At 41.9% G+C, this 21,212-nt stretch overlaps 1 protein-coding gene across 4 annotated transcripts in view; it reads right to left on the bottom strand.

Annotated features, from left to right (window-relative positions):
• Window positions 1-21,212, bottom strand: part of LOC124616726 (cytosolic carboxypeptidase 1-like) — a 514,069-nt gene that overhangs the window by 255,752 nt on the left and 237,105 nt on the right. For all 4 annotated transcript variants that reach the window (XM_047145088.1, XM_047145090.1, XM_047145089.1 and 1 more), the window contains exons 17-18: window positions 3,611-3,751; window positions 988-1,166 (exon numbers count right to left, since the gene is read on the bottom strand). In XM_047145088.1, the coding sequence (XP_047001044.1) occupies window positions 988-1,166; window positions 3,611-3,751 (320 nt within the window). The remainder of the gene's footprint in view (window positions 1-987; window positions 1,167-3,610; window positions 3,752-21,212) is intronic.

Here is a 21,212-nt window from a genome sequence, read left to right as displayed (position 1 = left end):
ACACCTAAATAGGATTCAACCATTTTACTCCTGCACCATGTCACTGCATATATATATATATATATATATATATATATATATATATATATATATATATATATATATATATATATATATATATATATATATAATGGAAGGAAACATTCCACGTGGGAAAAACTATATATAAAAAACAAAGATGAGGTGACTTACCGAACAAAAGCGCTGGCAGGCCGATAGACACACAAACAAACACAAACATACACACAAAATTCAAGCTTTCAAGACGAAAGGAAGTGGGTTTTAAGGGAGAGGGTAAGGAGTCATTCCAATCCCGGGAGCGGAAAGACTTACCTTAGGGGGAAAAAAGGACAGGTATACACTCGCACACCCTCTCCCTTAAAACCCACTTCCTTTCGTCTTCCCCTCTCCTTCCCTCTTTCCTGATGAGGCAACAGTTTGTTGCGAAAGCTTGAATTTTGTGTGTATGTTTGTGTTTGTTTGTGTGTCTATCGGCCTGCCAGCGCTTTTGTTCGGTAAGTCACCTCATCTTTGTTTTTTACATATATATATATATATATATATATATATATATATATATATATATATGTGTGTGTGTGTGTGTGTGTGTGTGTGTGTGTGTGTGTCATTCGGTAATGGATCAGACCTGTTGTAGCATTCAATAAGCCATTTATTACTGAATGAAATGAAGCAGAAATGTACTGCTAGCTTCCATGTAGGCTGGGCCAATGATACGAAGACAGAAAATTAATACAAACCACGAATTAAGACCTTTTTTTAACTGTCATACTTTGCACCCACTAATGGTGAGCTTGGTAGTAATAGAACATATACTTACCCATGGAAGTATAATTAAATGTTAAGAAATGAAAGTGGAATCTGGCAATATATATGTAAAATTTTTTTCCACTCAAATAACAGAACTAAACTCTCATTTCCTGAGCTCTTCACTACTGCGTAATATGACAAATGTCAAAACTTACTCACCAGCCATTAATGACACCTTCAGTATTAAGCATTGGCACTATCTTGAAAACGTATCTATTACGCAACTTTATAGCTGCAGCTGTATCTCCCAACAAGTAACACAGTGTGCCGTGCATCACCCATGAAGAATTACTTTCACCTGGATGAACACGAGCTGTCAGGAAAATTATTTCCCGTTTCTGGAAAGTAGAATATATAAAATTTCATATTTCGCAAGACAGACTAATGCCATAAAACTCATAAAATAAAAGCACAAATGAAAATTATAAATAAATAAAAAAAATTTTTTTTCACTTCCTTACATTTTAAAAATCATTCAAAAGCTATATACACTGAAGTGCCAAAGCAACTGGTATAGGCATGTGTATTCAAATACAGAGTTATGTAAACAGGCAGAATATGGCACTGCGGTCAGCAAAGCCTGTGTAAGGCAACAAGTGTCTTGTGCAGTTGTTAGATTGGTTACTGCTGCTACAAAGGCAGGTTATTAAGATTTAAGGCAGCTTGAATGTGGTGTTATAGTGGGCACACAAGCGATGGGACACAGCATCTCTGAGGTAGCGATGAAGTGGGGATTTTCCCATACCACCATTTCAAGAGCGTACCATGAATATCAGCAATCTGGTAAAACATCAAATCTCCGACATCGCTGTGGCTGGAAAAAGATCCTGCAAGAATGGGACCAATAATGACTCACAAGAATCATTCAGCATGACAGAAGTGCAACCATTTCGCAAATTGCTGCAGATTTCAATGCTGGGCCATCAATAAGTGTCAGCGTGTGAACCATTCAACGAAACACCATTGATATGGGCTTTCGGAGCCGAAGGCCTACTTGTGTACCCTTGATAACTGCACAAAACAAAGCTTTACACCTCGCCTGGCCCTGTCAACACTGACATTGGACTGTTGATGATTGTAAACATGTTGCCTGCTCGGACAAGTCTCATTTCAAATCGTATCGAGCAGACGGACGTGTACTGGTATGGAAACAACCTCACGAATCCATGGACCCTGCATATCAGCAGGGGACTGTTCAAGATGGTGGAGGATCTGTAAAGGTGTGGGACATGTGCAGTTGGAGTGATGTGGGACCCCTGATTCGTCTAGATATGACTGACAGGTGATACATACGTAAGCATCCTTTCTTATCACCTGTATCCATTCATGTTTACTGTGCATTCTGATGGACTTTGGCAATTCCAGCAGGACAATGTGACACCCCACATGTCCTGAATTGCCACAGAATGGCTCCACTAACACTCTTCCGAGTTTAAACACTTATCCTGGCCACCAAACTCTCAGACATGAACATTATTGAGCATATTTTGCAACATGCTGTTCAGAAGAGACCTCCACCCCCTTGTACTCTTACGGATTTATGGACAGCCCTGCAGGATTCATGGTGTCACTTCTCTCCAGCACTATTTCAGACATTAGTCGAGTCCATGCCAAGTTGTGTTGTGGCACATCCGCGTGCAAGTGGGGTCCTACATGATATTAGGCAGGTGTGCCAGTTTCTTTGGCTCTTCAATGTATATATGAAAGGGGTTATTTGTATCAAAAGGAAAATTCACTTGATAGAACTATAAAATTAAAAGTGACCGTGTGACAGGACAGTACTGCTTACTTTAAGGAGATGAAATTCAAAGTAAAGCCAATAAACACCCACAAAGGTAGACAAAATTATCATACATTTTGCAACTGTAAGTTCCTCTGTCAGGGAGAGAGGGAGGGAAGACAGTTTGAGGAAGATTAGAAACAACGAGTAGATCACTCAGAGATGAAGATGATGATGATGATGATACAAATATGAAGGGGGCAGCATGAGGGAGAGTACAAGGTCGAAGATAGTACACCGGTAGATACTTTGCCATCTCTGTGCTGAAGCAATGTTAGTATCGCAATAATATCAATCTGTTCAGGTAGAAGCTGCACAGTAGACACAGAACTACAGTGAAGCAATCAACACGAGACACTGTAAAATGCAACTGTATTAAAAGAAAAATTTAAAGACTATATATTTTTGATAGTTGGTCATGTGCAACAAGTAGATCAGCAAATTGAAAGGAAGAAAGACAAAGGACTAATACCCTTCCTGCTTTCTCACATTGGTTTCACAGAAAAGCCTATCTTCAACAATGCTATCATGGAAAAAAATGATTAATGTAACCGCTAAATGTGTCACACTTCTGGATCATTTACTGGAAAACTAGCTTGCACCCATCACAAATTGGTTACCTGACAAATATTGCTCAATTTTAAGTGCTTTTAACCTATCATGATCTTCAATATTCTTCTTCTGCACCTCGTATTAGATATCACCAGACTACTGTACGGTGCCCAGCACTCAAAAGACAAAAACTGACTAACCAAAGGGGAATACTACAGATTTCAAACTTTCTGGAGGATATCGTGCCAAATGCTCCTTTGAGTTCAACCTGACAAGAATACATCACACCATGTACTAATGAGTGTAGATTGAAGAGAAAGAAGGCAATCTAGCAAAACTTATCCAAGATAGAACTATTTGGATTCATAACAATTTAGGAACTTCATGGACTGGTTTGTAATGGAAAGGAATAAAAGGTTTTATCATACAGACAAACTATTAGCAACTCACCAAAAGAGGATTTTCCTCTGAATCTGCTGCAGAAAGTGTAATCAATGGAGTTTCATTGTTGTTAAGAGACATACATAATGATTCAGCCCTGAAGTATATTTTGGAAGGATCAATTTCACAGGACCACTTCCATATGTGTGCCTGGAACAATTAAAATAATACTGTACATAAATAAAATAATACTCTACATAAATTGGATACAGCTCAATAAGTATCCAAGTCAGTGAACACCAGACATTGTTGTGAAGCTTGAATTAGACATGCTGCTACAGCTGTTCACGTGAATTTTCTATGCAAGTTTTGTAGGTTTCCGTAAATGAACAATGAAATATAAAAGAATTTAACATATGGAAACTATCAAGTAAAAACAGTCTTTGCAAAGCAATGTGATTTTATGAAACCATATACTGAAGTGAGAGTAACACACTGAATTTTCTCCTTAGACTACTTCCCAATTTTCCCCGAGTCAACATGTCCTATTTCACCATATTCTTGTTCTCCATTGTGACCCATAGGTGTGCAGCCACCCTTCTCAAATAAAATAGATGGATCAACAGAAATTTAAAGGCTGGCAGCAAGAGATGGGAGAGGCGGAAAATGTGTGAAGCTATATTAGAAGCATTGTGGCCATTTTGGAAGCCACCATTTTGGCAACCACCATCTTGGATGCAACTTGTAATTTCAAAAGGGAAAAGGGGTCACGTCATATCAAACTGATAAAAATTTACTTGATAAAAAGAATGGTGTGTCTGATTTGAGCACAGTTCCATCCACTGTCTACTTATGATTGATTCCTTATGGGTGACAAGTCCAGTGCATTGATTTACTGAGATTGTCTTGATATCAGGGCAGAGGAGCACATATATCATTCGCAGAGTATTTCAAACAATGCCAATCAGACAGACTAGCCATTATTGATAGTCTGCTGCTTAAACTTTGAGACATTCTGAAGGGAGAGAAGTGGAGGGGGAAATTCTGATGAGAAATGTGGTTCATGAAGAGTTTCCTCAAATTAGTCTTTCCCACTGGCAGTTTATCGTGTTCTGCCACAACTACTCACTATCTTGTTTACAATTAGTCTGTCTGATTTGAGTATGTTTAGTGTACCTTAAGTCTTTAGCAAGTGTGATAAATGTGTTGCTTCCTGGTAATCTCCCTCATTCAACTTCATTATAAATTTTCATTTTCTTGTTTTATTTCCTCTCTTATTTTCTCTTATCTTAGCATTTTACCACTCCCTTTAAGGGAACCACTTTTTTCTGCTTCTCAAGTGTAATAATTAAATATCCATTTACCAGGTTTCAAGACTGCCATGTTATTTCACCAATTCATTCATACTCAAAGAAAGTGAAGAAATACATTAATACAGAGAAACAGATATTATAAACTGCATTCTCATGACATACAAACTACTAACATACAGGTTACTCAGCTTGTATGAAATAAATCTTTAGATATTCTTCCAGCCTAGCTGAAGCCAAGAACAGTGAATTACCCACACAACCTCATTGAAAATGACACGAAGAAGTATTTTGGGCAGTCAAAGGAACAAATGCAGGTAGGTGTGTGCGTGTGTGTGTGTGTGTGTGTGTGTGTGTGTGTGTGTGTGTGTGTGTGTGTGCGCACTCAAATATGTCCAACACTGAAAACAAACCCTACTGTTGAACATACTTGGTAAGCACACAGCATCAGTATCATTTATTACATGCCAGACCTATTCATGACATGCTAACTACAATGGGTAACCATGTTCTTGCACTCTGCAGTGAGCTGATCAATTTTGATTGAACTTAGCACATTGTGAGACCCAGTTCGAGGTAAAAAAACAGTCGTTCAATAATATATCAGGACAAAAAGTTCCTTATTATTTGTAAACATTTTTCCCTTTTTTTAACGTTAGTAACCCTACACATTTTAAAAAAAAAATTTCTGGACTTTTACAACATTCTGATCATGTCTGCAGAGTGTCTTAATAAATACAAACCTTAACAAAAACTTTACAAAAGGATTTGAAGTCTATTAGAGTAACAGAGAGAGAAATGTCTCTAGCAGTGAGGAAAATTGCGCTGTCTTTTGCTTTGAGTAACTAAATTATGTTTCAAAATGGAAACTTCTACCTGTTACACATCTGGTCATTATTTAATTAGTCAATGGAAGATTTGCTCATTTTTCAACAAAAGTAACAAATGAAGATCCCCATTATTTGCTAGTAAGTGCACAACAGCAGCTTTCATCAGATAATGAATTAATCTGCACGCAGAGAACAAATTATAAGCACATTCAGTTTCTTTCTTTTTCCTTTTCCTTTTGGTATGATGTACTTACCACTTTTTTGGCACACTAAAAATGTCAGCAGTTATTAAAGTTTCTGATAAACCCTTTGCAGAAGTGAGAAATGACTAAGTTAGCATTGATATTATACCAAGTACTAAACCAGACTCAAGAATCAAAAGGTATTTATACAGGCATGTTATGCATAGCAGTGTCATTTGGATGTCACAGAAAGTAAGATACACCAAAATGGATATAAGTTAGTATCACACCACAGTAGGCATAATGCTGAGGCAAGCTGTGCTGCAGAAAGTGTGGTGTAGCAATTAACATTGTTCGATGATGTGCGAGTTGCCAGTTCAAGCCCAACCACTGGTTCTTGTACGTTATTCAGCATTCATCATTTGTGGAAGTTTAGCAAAATTTCTTATGTTTATGTTGTTTGCACATGCTGAAATATTCTACATAAACAGCAGCACTTTCAATCCAGGAGTTCAGTTCTGTTCTAATTTTACAATGGTATTTCTAATAAAAGTTATTTCAGAGCTAATTGCTGTACTCACTGACAACCCTGCTTTTATCTGGACTTGATTGTGGTTACAACATGACATTATTTGGTGGAGATGCTGGGTATTTCAAAACATCTACATCACCATGACTCCAATTAGGCTCTGTGATAGCTGTCATCTACAAAAGGGATACAAGCAGTACATTGTTCCCAAAGTCTATGTATTCAAGAGATCAATGGATTCCGAAAGATCAGCAAGTTAGCTGTACATAAGGCATCTAAGAGCGTTTTCTGAAGGCACCAGTCAGGAAACAGTGAAATGTTTGGAAGAATTCAACCAAGTTACCAAACACCACAGGTGGGGTGACATGACGTGTTTGGCGAATGTGTACTTTTACTTGGACTGCACAGCCCAGCAGTGGTTCGAGAACAATGAGGAGCAGCTCATGGATGGTTGGATGGATTTAAAATTGCTGGGTGATGAACACTGTGGTTATTAGTGTCCTTTCACAAGGACATGGTACTAGTGAATGGGTAGTACTCTTGTTAAAATGAAAAACAAAGCCATATAACAATTGCCACTGCAGTAGAAAATGTCACATACAATTTCCAATATAAATAGTCATACTGTTGTCACATGTTGAAAGAGTTAATGAAACAGTTCATGTCAGTAAGAAGGTTGGATTATTATGGAAGTAAAAGGAGGAGCCAGCCACTAAATAACGCATTAAAACCTCTTCCGAGTTAAAACGACTGGATTCCTAATGCGATATGAAATGTCAACACTACTTCTGCTATTGTTTCATCGTCACCTAAGATGGAGGATAAGCATCTCGGTAGACCCAAGGGTTCCCTACTATCAGCATACAGCACACAGGTCATAGAAACTTGGTGCACTGTAGGTGTGGTTGGTTGGTTGGTTGGTTGGTTGGTTTGGAGAAGGGACCAAACTACATGGTCATCAGTCCCTCCAACCTTGGAACAACTAAAACTGATAAAGCCTCACACTGTAAGAGGGAACTACAATGGCCATAAAATTACAAATTATAGACAGAGAAGGAAGGAAGAAGGTGGAAGAAGAGAGGAGGGAAAAAAAGTGACTAATGACAGGGGCATGAAGGAAGAAGCACAGGTACACAAGGTAGACACTCAAGACAAAACAGACCCCATAAAGAAAGGGGTGGGAAGGCAGAGGGTGGGGGTGAACCACCAAGCCCAGCCAAAGCCAGTCCAATCGGGGGAGCAAGCCAGCCCCTCCACCCACTGATGTGGTTGAAGGTCCCACCCTCAAATAAAGCGATAAAAACCCCCATCATGAAGAAATCATAAAACTAGATCAGCCGCTGAGGCATTGTCAGCAAACGTGAGGGTAGCGAGTCAGGAAAGCTAAAAGTCTGTCGCAGGGCAGCTAAGTCAAGACAGTCCAGAAAGAGGTGAACCACAGTAAACATTGATCCACAATGACAGTGAGGGGGGTCCTCACGACGGAGGAGATAACTGTGAGTCAGCCAAGTATGGCTGATGTGGAGCCAGCAAACAACAGAGGCTTTACGAGAGGCCCATAAGGAGGATCACCACAAAGTTGTAGAATCCTTTATCGCCCTGAGCTTGTTCAGCAAAGAAAGAGTGTGCCATTCTGCATTCCAAAGTCCCAAAACCTGACGACCAATAGCAAGAGATGGCCCGTTAGTAGTCAATTTAGCCAGTCGATCGGCAATTTCATTGCCAGGGATCGCAACATGGCCTGGGGTCCAAATGAAAACCACTGAGCATCCACATTGATCAAGTAGAGAAAGGGATCCTGGATAGCCATGACCAACAGATGGTGAGGGAAGCACTGGCCGACAGCTTGCAAACTGCTCAAGGAATCACTACAGACAGTGAAAGACAGTTCTGGAGCAGAAGCGGACATGGTCCAGTGCGCGCAAGATGGCTACCAATTCTGCAGTATACACACTACAGCCATCTGGCACGGAACAAATTTCCGTGTGTCTCGCATATGTGTAAGCATAACCAGTGTGCCCAGAAACCATGGAGCCATTAGTATAAATCACTTCTGAACCCTGGAATGAAATGAGGAGACAACAGAATTGGTGGTGAAGGGACTCCGGAGGGACAGATTCCTTTGAATTGAGGAAAAGATAAAGACAGAGCTGTGGCCGAGAGACGCACTACGGAGGGGTATGTGCATGAGCAGAGAAACGAGGCAGTAAAGGGAAGTGCTGGAGCTCAGAAAAGGGTGACTGAAAGCGGGCAGCCATGGTAAGCCCACATCGTGGCCGCTGCTGCCACGGGAGGCTGATCTCAGTGTCTGGATAAAGGAGATGATAATTAGGGTGCTTTGGGGTGCAGCGAATACTGAGCACATAAGGTATCAGCTGCTGTTGGCGCAAAACTCCCAATGGTGGAATCCCTGCCTATGTGAGAAGGCTAATCATGGGGCTAGTCCGGAAGGCACCAGTCACAAGTCATACCCCGCAATGGTGGATGGGGTCTAGTATCTGCAGTGTCGAAGGTGTCGCAAAACCACAGACAGTACTCCCGTAGTCTAAATGAGACTGGACCAGAGCTTTGTACAATCGCAGAAGAATAGAGTGGTTTGCACCCGAGGTGGTATTGCACAGACATCTAAGAACACTGAGATGTAACCAGCACATCCTCTTCAGCTCGCGAAGATGAGGGAGCCATGTCAATTAGGCATCGAAGACCAGACCCTAGAAGTGACGCGTGTTCACCACCTAGAGGGGTTGGCGGCCATCGAGGAACAGGTCCGGGTGGGGATGGACTGTACAGCGATGGCAGAAATGCATGACACGACTTGGCCACCAAAAACTTAAAGCCATGGGAGAGAGCCCAAGACTGCGCCCGGTAGATTGCCCCCTGCAGACAGCATTCTGGAGTGCCCATGACAGAGGAAGCGACCTAGATACAAAAATTGTCAGCATGCAAAGAGGGGGACACTATAGGCCCAGCAGCGACCACCAGTCCATTAATGACGATGAGAAAGAGAAGGATGCTCAGCACGAAACCCTGTGGAACCCCATTTTCTTGCCAATGGGAAGTGCTGTAGGAGGAACCAACTTGGACCCGGAAAGAGCGACAAGAAAGTAAGTTATGGATGAAAACAGGCAGAGGGCCACAAAGGCCCCATTAATGATGGGTGGTGGTGCCAGGTGGTGTCGGAGGCTTTATGCAGGTCAAAGAAGACTGCAATGAGGTGGTGTTGACAGGCAAAAGCCGACCACATAGCAGACTTCAAGTGGACCAAGTTATCCATGTAGAGCAGCCACAGCGAAAACCACCCCGAGTCGATGACAAAAGGTCATGGGATTCAAGGATCCAAAACAGCCACCAACTCACCAGGTGTTCAAGGACCTTGCAGAGTGTGTCGGTAAGGCTAATTGGATGGTAGCTATACAACTGAACAGGTGGCTTCCCTGGCTTGAACACCAGAATAACAATGCTTTCCTGCCACTGGGTAGGAAATACATCCTCACTCCACAGACGGTTGAAAAGGGTCAGTATATGACAGTGGCCAGCCACTGATAAGTGTTGGAGCATTTGGTTATGTATCTGATCCGGTCCAGGAGCCATTTCGGGACAAAAAGCAAGGGTGCTGGTGGATTCCCACTCACTAAATGGGGCATTCTGAGGCTCCAAGCAGTGAGAAACGAAAGACAAAGGCAGTCGTTCCAAGCATTCTTTCAGAAAGAGGAACATGGGCAGATACCGAGTTGATGCAGAGGCTTGGGCAAAGTGTTGATCGAAACACTCTACGACAAAGTCCGGATGGGTAAGGACAACTTCATGCACAGAAATTCCTGCAATGCTGGTGGGAGGACAATGGCCAAAAATTCGCCTGAGTTTTGCCCAGACTTGTGAAGAGGGGGTGTGCGGTCCTATGGTAGCCACATATCACTCTCAGCAAACCTGTTTCTGAAATTTGATTAGGTAATGGGCCCGGGTGCAGAATCATTTAAAGACCAGAAGGAGAGCAGTAGAAGGGTGCCACTTGAAGTGTTGAAGAGCATGCGGCAGTCTTTTATGGCCGCAGCAATTTCCGGAGTCCAATAAAGGACCATCTTCCGATGGGGGGAACCCGAGGAAGAAGGGATGGCTGAAAGAGCTGTGGAAAGGGTTCTTTGGTGTGACGTCATAAGCGCGTGACTACGTGTGAGATCGCTCTCTAAGTTTTCATCTATTTTTAGGTTTCAGATATATATTTTAACTGTTTTTGTGATAATATTTACTATATAAGTGACTTATTAGCAGTTTCTTCATTCACCTCTGCATTTCTTGTGTTGTGGCCTGATATTTGTGAGTGTTTCGTATCGAGCAACTTAACCTCTTACCCGTGTTTACATTCCGCTCTGACCAGTTGCAGCTGCAGCGGCGCATCGAAAGCTAAGTACTAATTAATTGTTTGTGTATAGTAGTTTATTTATGAACTTTAGTAGTCTTCAACTGGTGTTCTTGGTGTTTTCCGGTGAAATAACTTCAGAAGAAATTTTTGCGAACTGCTTTCAGTTTCGTTACTGTCATTAGACGTTTGATTTTCTTTCTGTGTTAGTATTTTGTTATATTCTCATTTGTTGTTGATTATTACTGTCAATAATAGTAGTTACTTCCCTTGTAGAGCAAGTTTGTGATAATTGTAGTCAGTTTTTTAACATCTTCTTATTGTAGTAGCAGAACTTAGATAAAGTTGTTTTCTTGTTTCAATAATTGTAAAATTTTACCATGAGTGAGAAGTGTGGGCTTTGCCGTAGGTTTGTGAGTAGTGGATTGCGGTGTGAGACTTGTTCGAAGTATTTTCGCTGGGGGGAATGCAGTGGGGAAGCCAGTGGGCATTCTGGTGAGATCCTCTCCGGGAACTGCAGGTTATGTAGCAAGAGTAAGTTGATAGAGCAGGAGGAGCGTAAGATCTGTGCCCTTCAGGTGCAGTTGAAAAACGCACAGGAGGAGCTAGATAGGATGAGGAGGGAGAAGGGGGTTGGGGAATGGGAGCTGGCTGTTGGCAAGAGATCTGCTAGGAGAAGGAGATTTTCAGATAGTTTTACTATTGGTGTTTGTAATAGATATGACCAACTGTCAGAGTCTAGTGGAGAGGAATCTCTAGTAGCTGTAGATGTAGGAAGTATGCAGCAGACCTCAGCAGTTAAGGTGGCTAGGACAGTTGCAAAGTCTAAGAGAAAGAAGAAGGTTCTGCTGTTAGGTAGTTCTCATGGTAGAGGTGTAGGCCAGCAGTTGCAGGAAGTTTTGGGGAGTGAGTACCAGGTCACCAGCATTGTGAAGCCTAATGCAGGATTGGCTCAGGTGACTTTTAACATAGGGGGGTTATGCAGGGATTTTACTAAAGAGGATCAGGTAGTGATTGTGGGTGGGGCTGGTAATAGTATTGATAGGGATGGGGAGTATGACATAGATGGTGACCTGGAAAAGATAGCCACTCAGACTGGCAACACGAATGTGCATTTCGTGGAACTGTTTCAGCGTCACGATCGGCCTCATCTTAATACAGCCGTCAGGCGTAATAACATGAGACTTGGGGGTGCGCTGATGACAGAAGGCATGAGTCACATTTCAGTGGTGTCGGTGGAGTCTATCAGTAGGATGGGTTTCACTAGACATGGCCTGCACCTCAACAGGTATGGGAAGGGGAGGTTGGCAAAACTTGTAGGTGACAGCATAGGTGGGGGTGGTGGGATCACTCATGGGAAAATTCTGGTAGTTGTGGGTGTTAGAGCTGTACCTTTTTTAGATTGAAGTCAGCTGATAGGTATTCCTGCTTAAGGGAAGTCTCTCTAACAAAGAAACCACTTTCTACAAAGCTTGGGTATCCGATTAATGAGGGAATTAGTATATTTCATCAAAATATACAAGGTATTAGAGATAAAGTTAGTGAACTGCTTATAGATGTTGACTCTGAAATTATTGGTATATCTGAACACTTCTTAAATAAGGAGATAATTCAGAGGCTTCCTTTACCAGGATACAGGTTGGCTGGCAGCTTTTCTAGGAGCTCTTTGCGGTGTGGGGGAGTAGCCATGTATGTGAAAAACGGTATCCCATTTGAGTCAATTGATGTTTCAAAGTACTGCACTGAAAAGGTGTTTGAATGTTGTGCAGGTGTGGTTAAATTTAGAGGAGCTAAACTTCTTACTGTTGTTATTTATAGATCCCCAGACTCCGATTTCACAACATTTTTGCTAAAGCTAGAGGAGGTTCTTGGTTCACTTTATAGGAAATACAAAAAGTTAGTTACATGTGGTGACTTCAATATTAATTGTATAAGTGATTGTGCAAGGAAAATGATGCTGGTAGACCTCCTTAATTCATATAATCTTATGCAAACCGTATTCTTTCCAACGAGAGTGCAAGGGAACAGTAGAACAACCATAGACAATATTTTTGTTCATTCGTCATTATTAGAAGGGCATTCTGTTAGCAAAAAGGTGAATGGCCTTTCAGATCATGATGCACAAATTTTAAGTCTAAAAGATTTTTGTGCTGCAACACATGTTAAATATAGTTACCAACTTTTTAGGAAAGCTGATCCAGTTGCTGTACAGACTTTTGTAAACCTTATCAAGGAACAAGAGTGGCAAGATGTTTATAGTGCTGATACAGTAGACGATAAATATAATGCTTTCCTCAAGACTTTTCTCGTGCTCTTTGAAAGTTGCTTTCCATTAGAACGTTCAAAACAGGGTACTAGCACAAACAGGCAGCCTGCGTGGCTGACTAAAGGGATAAGAATATCTTGTAGAACAAAGTGGCAATTATATCAAAACGTTAGAAACAGTCAAAATCTAAATGCAGCAGCCCATTACAAACAGTATTGTAAGGTGCTTAAAAAAGTTATTAGGAAGGCAAAAAGTATGTGGTATGCAGATAGAATACTAAGTCTCAGGATAAAATTAAAACCATATGGTCAGTCGTAAAGGAAGTGGCTGGTCTGCAGAGACAGGTCGAGAATATAGAATCAGTGCGTAGTGGGGATGTCCGTGTTACTGATAAGTCGCATATATGTACAGTACTTAATAATCACTTTCTGAATATAGCAGGTGAACTAAATAGAAACCTAGTCCCAACAGGGAATCATATAGCGCTCTTAGAAAAAAGTGTTCCGAGACTGTTACCTGAAATGCTCCTCCATGATACTGACAAGAGGGAGATTGAGTTAATAATTAAATCACTAAAGACCAAGAACTCTCATGGATATGACGGGGTATCTAGCAGAATACTGAAGTATTGTTCCACGTACGTTAGCTCAGTACTTAGCCATATCTGTAACTTTTCCTTTAGGAGTGGTCGGTTTCCTGACCGATTAAAGTACTCGGTAGTGAAGCCACTTTATAAAAAGGGAGACAGGGATAATGTTGACAATTATAGACCTATTTCTATGCCATCGGTGTTTGCTAAAGTTATCGAGAGGGTTGTATATACAAGGTTACTGCAGCATTTAAATTCACATAATTTGCTGTCAAATGTACAGTTTGGTTTTAGAAATGGCTTAACAACTGAAAATGCTATAGTCTCTTTTCTCTGTGAGGTTTTGGACGGATTAAATAAAAGGTTGCGAACGTTAGGTGTTTTCTTTGATTTAACGAAGGCTTTTGACTGTGTTGACCACAAAATATTACTGCAGAAGTTGGAACATTATGGAGTAAGGGGAGTAGCTTACAATTGGTTCACCTCCTACTTTAAGAACAGAAAGCAGAAGGTAATCCTCCGCAATATTGAGAGTGGTAATGATGTTCAGTCCCAATGGGGCACTGTTAAATGGGGCGTTCCCCAAGGGTCGGTGCTGGGGCCACTGCTGTTTCTTATTTATGTAAATGATATGCCTTCTAGTATTACAGGTGATTCAAAAATATTTCTGTTTGCTGATGACACCACCTTGGTAGTGAAGGATCTTGTGTGTAATATTGAAACATTATCAAATAATGTAGTTCATGATATAAGTTCGTGGCTTGTGGAAAATAATTTGATGCTAAATCACAGTAAGACTCAGTTTTTACAGTTTCTAACCCACAATTCAACAAGAACTGACATTTTAATCAGACAGAATGGGCATGTTATAAGCGAGACGGAACAGTTCAAGTTCCTAGGCGTACGGATAGATAGTAAGCTGTTGTGGAAAGCCCATGTTCAGGATCTTGTTCAGAAACTAAATGCCGCTTTATTTACCATTAGAACAGTATCTGAAATAAGTGACATTTCAACACGAAAAGTAGTATACTTCGCATATTTTCATACGCTTATGTCGTATGGTATTATTTTTTGGGGTAATTCTTCTGATTCAAAAAGGGTATTTTTGGCTCAAAAACGGGCTGTTCGAGCTATGTATGGTGCAAGTTCGAAAACCTCTTGTCGACCCCTATTCAATAGTCTGGGAATTTTGACATTGCCCTCACAGTATGTATTTTCTTTAATGTCGTTTGTTGTTAGCAATATTAGCTTATTCCCAAGAGTTAGCAGCTTTCACTCAGTTAATACTAGGCAGAAATCAAATCTGCATGTGGAATGCACTTCCTTGACTCTTGTGCAGAAAGGAGTGCAGTATTCTGCTGCATCCATTTTCAATAAGCTACCACAAGAACTCAAAAATCTTAGCAGTAGCCCAAATACTTTTAAGTCTAAACTGAAGAGTTTCCTCATGGCTCACTCCTTCTATTCTGTCGAGGAGCTCCTGGAAGAGCTAAAAAATTAAGCAAATTCCAGTGTTACATTCTTGATTTTTCTTTATTTAAACTAACGACTTGTCGCCTGAATATGTTTCTTATATTTCATTTTATCTGTTTCTACAATCGTGTTATAATTTCATGTATTGACTCGTTCCATGACCATGGAGACTTCTCCTAAATGTGGTCCCACGGAACAATAAATAAATAAATAAGAATGGCGGCAGTCAAAGTCTGTGTAGACTCATCAATACTGCTGTGTGGTAGTACAGGGGGGATGGGAGCAGAGGAGAAGGCAGCCCAATCAGCTTTAGAGAAGGCCCACTGGGGAGGGTGACGGAGCGAGATACACTGAAGGATTGTCAAAACAATCGGGTAATGATCGCTGTCACATAAGTCATCGTGGACACCCAACTGAAAGGAGGGAAGAAGGCCGGAACGGCAGATGGAGAGGTCAATGGCAGAGAAAGTGCCATGTGCCACACTAAAGTTTGTGGGAGTGCCGGTATCTAGGAGACAGAGATCAAGCCCTGCTAGAACAGCTTCAACTGTCCTGCCCAGGGCAGTAGTCATGTGACTACCCCATAGAGGTTTGTGGGCATTAAAGTCCCCTAGAAGCAGGAAGGGAGAAGGGAGTAGTTGAAGAAGGGTGGTTAGGGCAAGGGATGTGGGCGGCCTGTCAGGCAGGAGGTAGAGATTACAGATTGTGATTTGAGTGGCCAGACGGACCTTGACAGCAATTGCTTCCAGAGTGGTATGGAGGGGAACCCATTTACTAACAATGTCCTTGCGGACCAAGGTGCAAACACCACCAGAAGCCTGCAAGGGTTTTGACAGAAAGCATGAAACCCACGATGGGTGGGCGAGTAAAAACTGACAAACTGGGTCTCCTGGAGAGCAATGCAAGCAGCAGAGTAGGAGGAAAGAAGGGGCTGCAACACCAGGAGGTGACGCAAATAGCCATTACAATTCCACTGGAGGATTCTCGAGCTGGAGTCCAAATGGGAAGTGAACGGACCAGAGCCCGTCATACTGCCCAGTCGCCATCTGTCACCGATAAGGATGGGGTAATGTCCATATAGGTGGGATCAGACTGTTGGTTCGTCGGCTGGAGGAAGGGAAGGCGGCACCTCAGGGAGTATCGGAGGGACCTTGCCCTTGTTCTTGTGTCTCTGCTTCTTCTGTTGTGAAGAAAGAGAAGGGAAGACTGCAGCGAGGTCAAGCACAAAATTACACCTGGCAATCTTGGTGGCCACTGGCCGCAGATCGCATGGTCAATGTGTAGCTGCAGATCGCTTTTCATGGGGGTGCCGGGAAGAGGAGCCCCGGGTAGGAGCTCCAGTACCTGCAGCTGCCTAAGAAGGGGAGCGCTTCTCTGGTGGGGGAGGGGGAGCAGCACCCAAAGGGGTGGGTATGGGTACTGATGGGGAGGGGGAGGGGGAGAGAGAGGCGGAAGGTGTGGGACGAATGGCGTGGGGCTGGGAAGAGGAGGGAGTATGGACGTAACTGAAGCAAAAGTAGAAGATATAGGCATGGGATGCAGCCAGTCATACTTTAGACAAGCCTCGGTGTAGGTAAGTCGATCTAAGGTCTTGTACTCTTGAATCCGTCAATCTTTCACATACACTTGGCATCCTGGCGAGCGTGGAGGATGCTGTGCATTTCATCTTCATATACTGGTAGAGGGGGCGCCTAAGTCACCGCAGATGGGATCATTGGTGCAGCAGAAGACATCTGTCCAAACTGTAAATGTTTAAAGCATGTCATCAGTGGTGGAAAGTAAGGTTTTACATCACACCGATACACAATCACCTTTACCTTCTCTGGGAGGGTATCCCCCTCGAAGGCCAGGATAAAGGCATCTGTATTGGTGTGATTGTTTTTAGGGCCTTGCTGTACATGGTGGATAAATCGGACTCCTAACCAATCGAGGTTTGCACAGAGCTCCTCGTCAGTTTGGGGAAGAAGATCCCGGTGGAAAATGATGCCCTGTACTGAGTTCAAAGATTGGTGGGGTGAAACAGCATTGTACAAGCATTGGACAGACACCAGGCTGTTATTTGATTGCTAAGACCTACATATGAGTTATTGAGTCCATTCTTCCTTGCAAGTCTCACTGGTGGCAGATATTGATGCTGAAGATCAATACGCCTCTCCCTCGACATTCTTTATTACATCCTGACATATGGGGGTTGACATTTACGGCTGCTATATCTTGCTTACTTGGTCTCGTAGTCAGGCTGCCACAAACTGCTGTGTATTCTCTTACTACCTGGCGTATGAGAGAGGCAAGGTCTTGCATAACTGCTACATGGACCACATTTGGGAGGTGGTCCTACTTCTTTCATCCAATATTTTTTGTCTGCATTTCCTTGGTGTGCTGGCACCACTTAATAAATTCCTAGGTTATTGTAACATATTTTATCAGATGAGCTAGGTACGTGTCTTCCTTAACTGCTTTCACTATGTTTCAGATTTTGTCAGCTTCTGTAATACTAAGATTTACAATGTTGCATAGGGCCAAAACATTCTGTATGTCAGACTGTTTCATTTCCCCATGGTGTTGCTCCCTGCTCTTCAGTTGTTTTTCCACTAACTGATCTTGGTGGTTATTGTCATCATACACTTCCTGTATTTCAGCTTGGAATTTTTCCCAGCTACTGAACCTCTCTTCATTTATCTGGCCAATGACAGGGCTGGTACAGACCTCTATGAAGAAAAACCCTCAATTTTAAGGCAGTTCACATGCCGATGAGGTGCATGGCTATTGAGGCAGAAGTCATCAGTGGGAAACCACTGGGGAACCTGTCACACCTCAGTGATAAAAGGCTTACCTTGGCTAGAGGGACTATCTGGGTGGATGAATGATTCCCCAGTATTTCATGGGACCCAAATGGCTCACAGTAACAAAAAACTTAAAGCTTCCAGTGGAAGTGGTGGGCCATTGGAGTGTGTTCCTACCCACTCCATAGAGACACCTCAGGGTGGAAAGCACACCTGATACACTATTTTAACGATGAATCACAGTGACAGAACAAGCCTATGCATCACAGAGTTTTCATTGTTATCAAGAGAAAAGAGGGCTCATTTGAGAAAAGTCCCCATTCTATATACAGAAGGGTGTGGAGGGAACTGCTAGAGCTCCTAATTCTATTAAAAAGTTACAGAATAGTGCCATGCTGATTGCAGCACTGACACCCAATCAAACTCCTAAGTTACTGCAAAGAAAGAACTTGGATACTGTCCTATAGTTGTTGAAATGCCCAACACCCGCAATTACAGCAGAGGTGTCATATGAAGTACTGACCTTTTTTGTCTGTACTCCAGTGAACTTCCAGTGGAATGACAAAGCTCATACCTTTGAGGGAACGGATCACAGAATGTACCACCAACGCTATAACAGAAACAGAGTTCAGTGAGGAAGGACTGCAGCAAGATGGTAAGATGTTCACAAAATCCCCATTCATGGAGTGATTTTGTATCCAGGTGGCATCACAGGCTTTCTCCGGATCAAAAAAGATACCAACAAATTGCTGTTTGCATAAGAATGACACTTGTACCATACCTCTAATTAGAGGAAATCGTCAATTGTGGACTGGTATTTCCAAAAAGCAGATTGGAAATTGCTGAGCAATCCCTTGGCTTTGAGAGTGCACACTAGGCAACAGTTTATGATCTTTACCTTTTTTATCACTGAAGATGGCTGATGAGATGAAGAACAGAGAGATCTATATCTATACTCTGCAAACCACCATAAGGCCTGCATTGCAGAGGGCACATCCCATTGTACCAGTTATTAGGGTTTCTTCCTATTCCATTCATGTATGGAGAGTGGGAAGAATAATTGTTTGAATGCCTGTGTGTGCAGTAATTACTCTAATCTTATCCTCACAATCCCTATGAGAGCAGCATGTAGGGGTTGTAGCAAATTCCTAATGTAATCATTTAAAGCCGGTTCTTGAAACCTTGTTAATTAACTTTCTTGGGATAGTTTACATCTGTCTTCAAGATTCTTCCAGTTAAAAAGATTCTTCAGTATCTCTGTGACACTCTCCCATCAATTAAACAAACCGGCGATCATTCATGCTGCTCTTTTCTGTATACGTTCAATATCCCCTCTTACTCCTATTTAGTATGGGCCCCAAACACTTCAGCAATATTCTAGAACTGGTGGCACAAGTGATTTGCAAGCAATTTCCTTTGTAGATTGATTGCATTTCCCCAGTATTCTACTAATAACCCGAAATCTACCACCTTCTTTACCCATGACTGAATCTATGTGATCATTTAGTTTCATACCCCTACAAAGTGTTACACCCAGATATTTGTATTAGTTGGCTGATTCAAACAGTGGCTCAGTGATGTTATAGTCACAGGATATTAAATTTTCTTTCTGTGAAGTGCAAAATTTTACACTTCTGAAAATTTAAAGCAAGTTGCCAATCTGTGCGCCACTTTGAAATCTTATCAAGATCTGACTGAATATTTATGCAGGTTCTTTCAGATGGTACTTCTTTATAGATAACTGCATCACCTGGAAAAAAGCCTGATTTTACTATTCATATTGTGTGCAAGGTCATTAATATACAAGATTAACAGCAACATTAACACACTCCCCTTGGGCACACCTGAAGTTACTTCCACATCTGATGATGACTGTCCATCCAAAATAACATGCTCTCTCCTCCCTACCAAAACGTCCTCAGTCCAGTCACAAATTTCACTTGATAACCCCATATGATTGTACTTCTGACAATAAGCATAGGTATGGTACCGAGTCAAATTCTTTTTAGAAATCAAGAAATACAGCATCTACACCACTCAAGGTTCTTTCCCACACAGCTAAGAGTGCAACTGTAGATAACATGATCTTCCCTGACTTTAAAGTCACCTCCCACCATGCTTCTAAATAATAGCCTTCAGCCCATATTTGAATGAAGAGACATAGGATGATTTCTTTCACCTCCATGCTCAGGTGTCTTAACGTGCGATACTGAATCCTATCAGGCGAGGAAGCAGTATCATGTGCAGACTGTAGTTTTCACAAGGAGAAACAGCAGTTATATGGCTTCAAGTTGATGGAAGAAAAGTTTAATCTTCTTCTCAATACGTTGCCTATCGTGGTGGAATCCATCATTTATGTAATAGGTACAGATAAAATCGTGAAAGCGTTTTGTCAATGTCTGCACTATTTCCTTAGGTGTTGTTAGGAGCATATAATTGTTTAATATGGTAGATATGGGGGCTGTACCTTTACTTCCGGATTTTTCTGAACTGATTCCGATACCTTTGATGATGGTGTTGAATGGTTACTGCATGTTAAAAATTCTTTCCACACAAACTGTTTGCTCTTGTTGATGCTGTGTCTAGCTTTAGACCTCTTGTTGAAATGCTGTGAGGTAGTCTCCAATTGGCCTATTCCTTCCTACTGAGCACCACACCTGTCCATAGTTGTCACCTGACATTCTTCATCTCACCAAGGGACAGCTTTTCTTCTAGGCTGGCGAGATGATCTAATCCTGGGTGCTGTCACAGTGTTGGAACATAGCCAGTCAGCTGTATAGTGGCCAGTTTGCCCTGCTGACTATCCATTTAGGTGGCCTCCACTCAGGAATTGAAGCTACAGCTAGGTGAAGCCAATGGGAAAGTGGTCACTGGAATGTAAAGTGTTGGCCACTTCTCACATAATAGTATCTGTGAGGGCAGGAGGGATCTAAAGCACATAATGACCCAGTAGCCCTGCAGCACTGTGTCACTTTCCCAATATTAAGAATTCAGATGTCCTCTGACACTAGCAGGATCTCAATTACCTAACTCCTGGGCCAGACAGTAGAAGAGCATAAGGCATGTGGTGTGCATTGATGTCACCAAGTAACAAGAATGAACAGGGGAGTTGTCACGTGCACACACACTGTAAAGCAAGATAGCACATATAATGCCAATGTAAACACTTGTAACTCAGTGGTGAGGGTGATGAGTGAGTAATTGTTTGTTTTGTTGGTGAACATAACTACACTGTCATTTGCTCGGTCACCACATAGCTCATCCTTCCTGTGAAAGTTAAATCCTGGCAACACAGAATTATCCATGGCCTTCCAGAGTCTCTCCTGAAGGCAGATGTACATAGGTTGCTCTT

Source organism: Schistocerca americana, chromosome 5 (assembly GCF_021461395.2).
Source record: "Schistocerca americana isolate TAMUIC-IGC-003095 chromosome 5, iqSchAmer2.1, whole genome shotgun sequence".
In the NCBI taxonomy this organism is placed as follows: Eukaryota; Metazoa; Arthropoda; class Insecta; order Orthoptera; family Acrididae; genus Schistocerca; species Schistocerca americana.
This window is presented reverse-complemented; position numbering and strand designations above follow the sequence as displayed.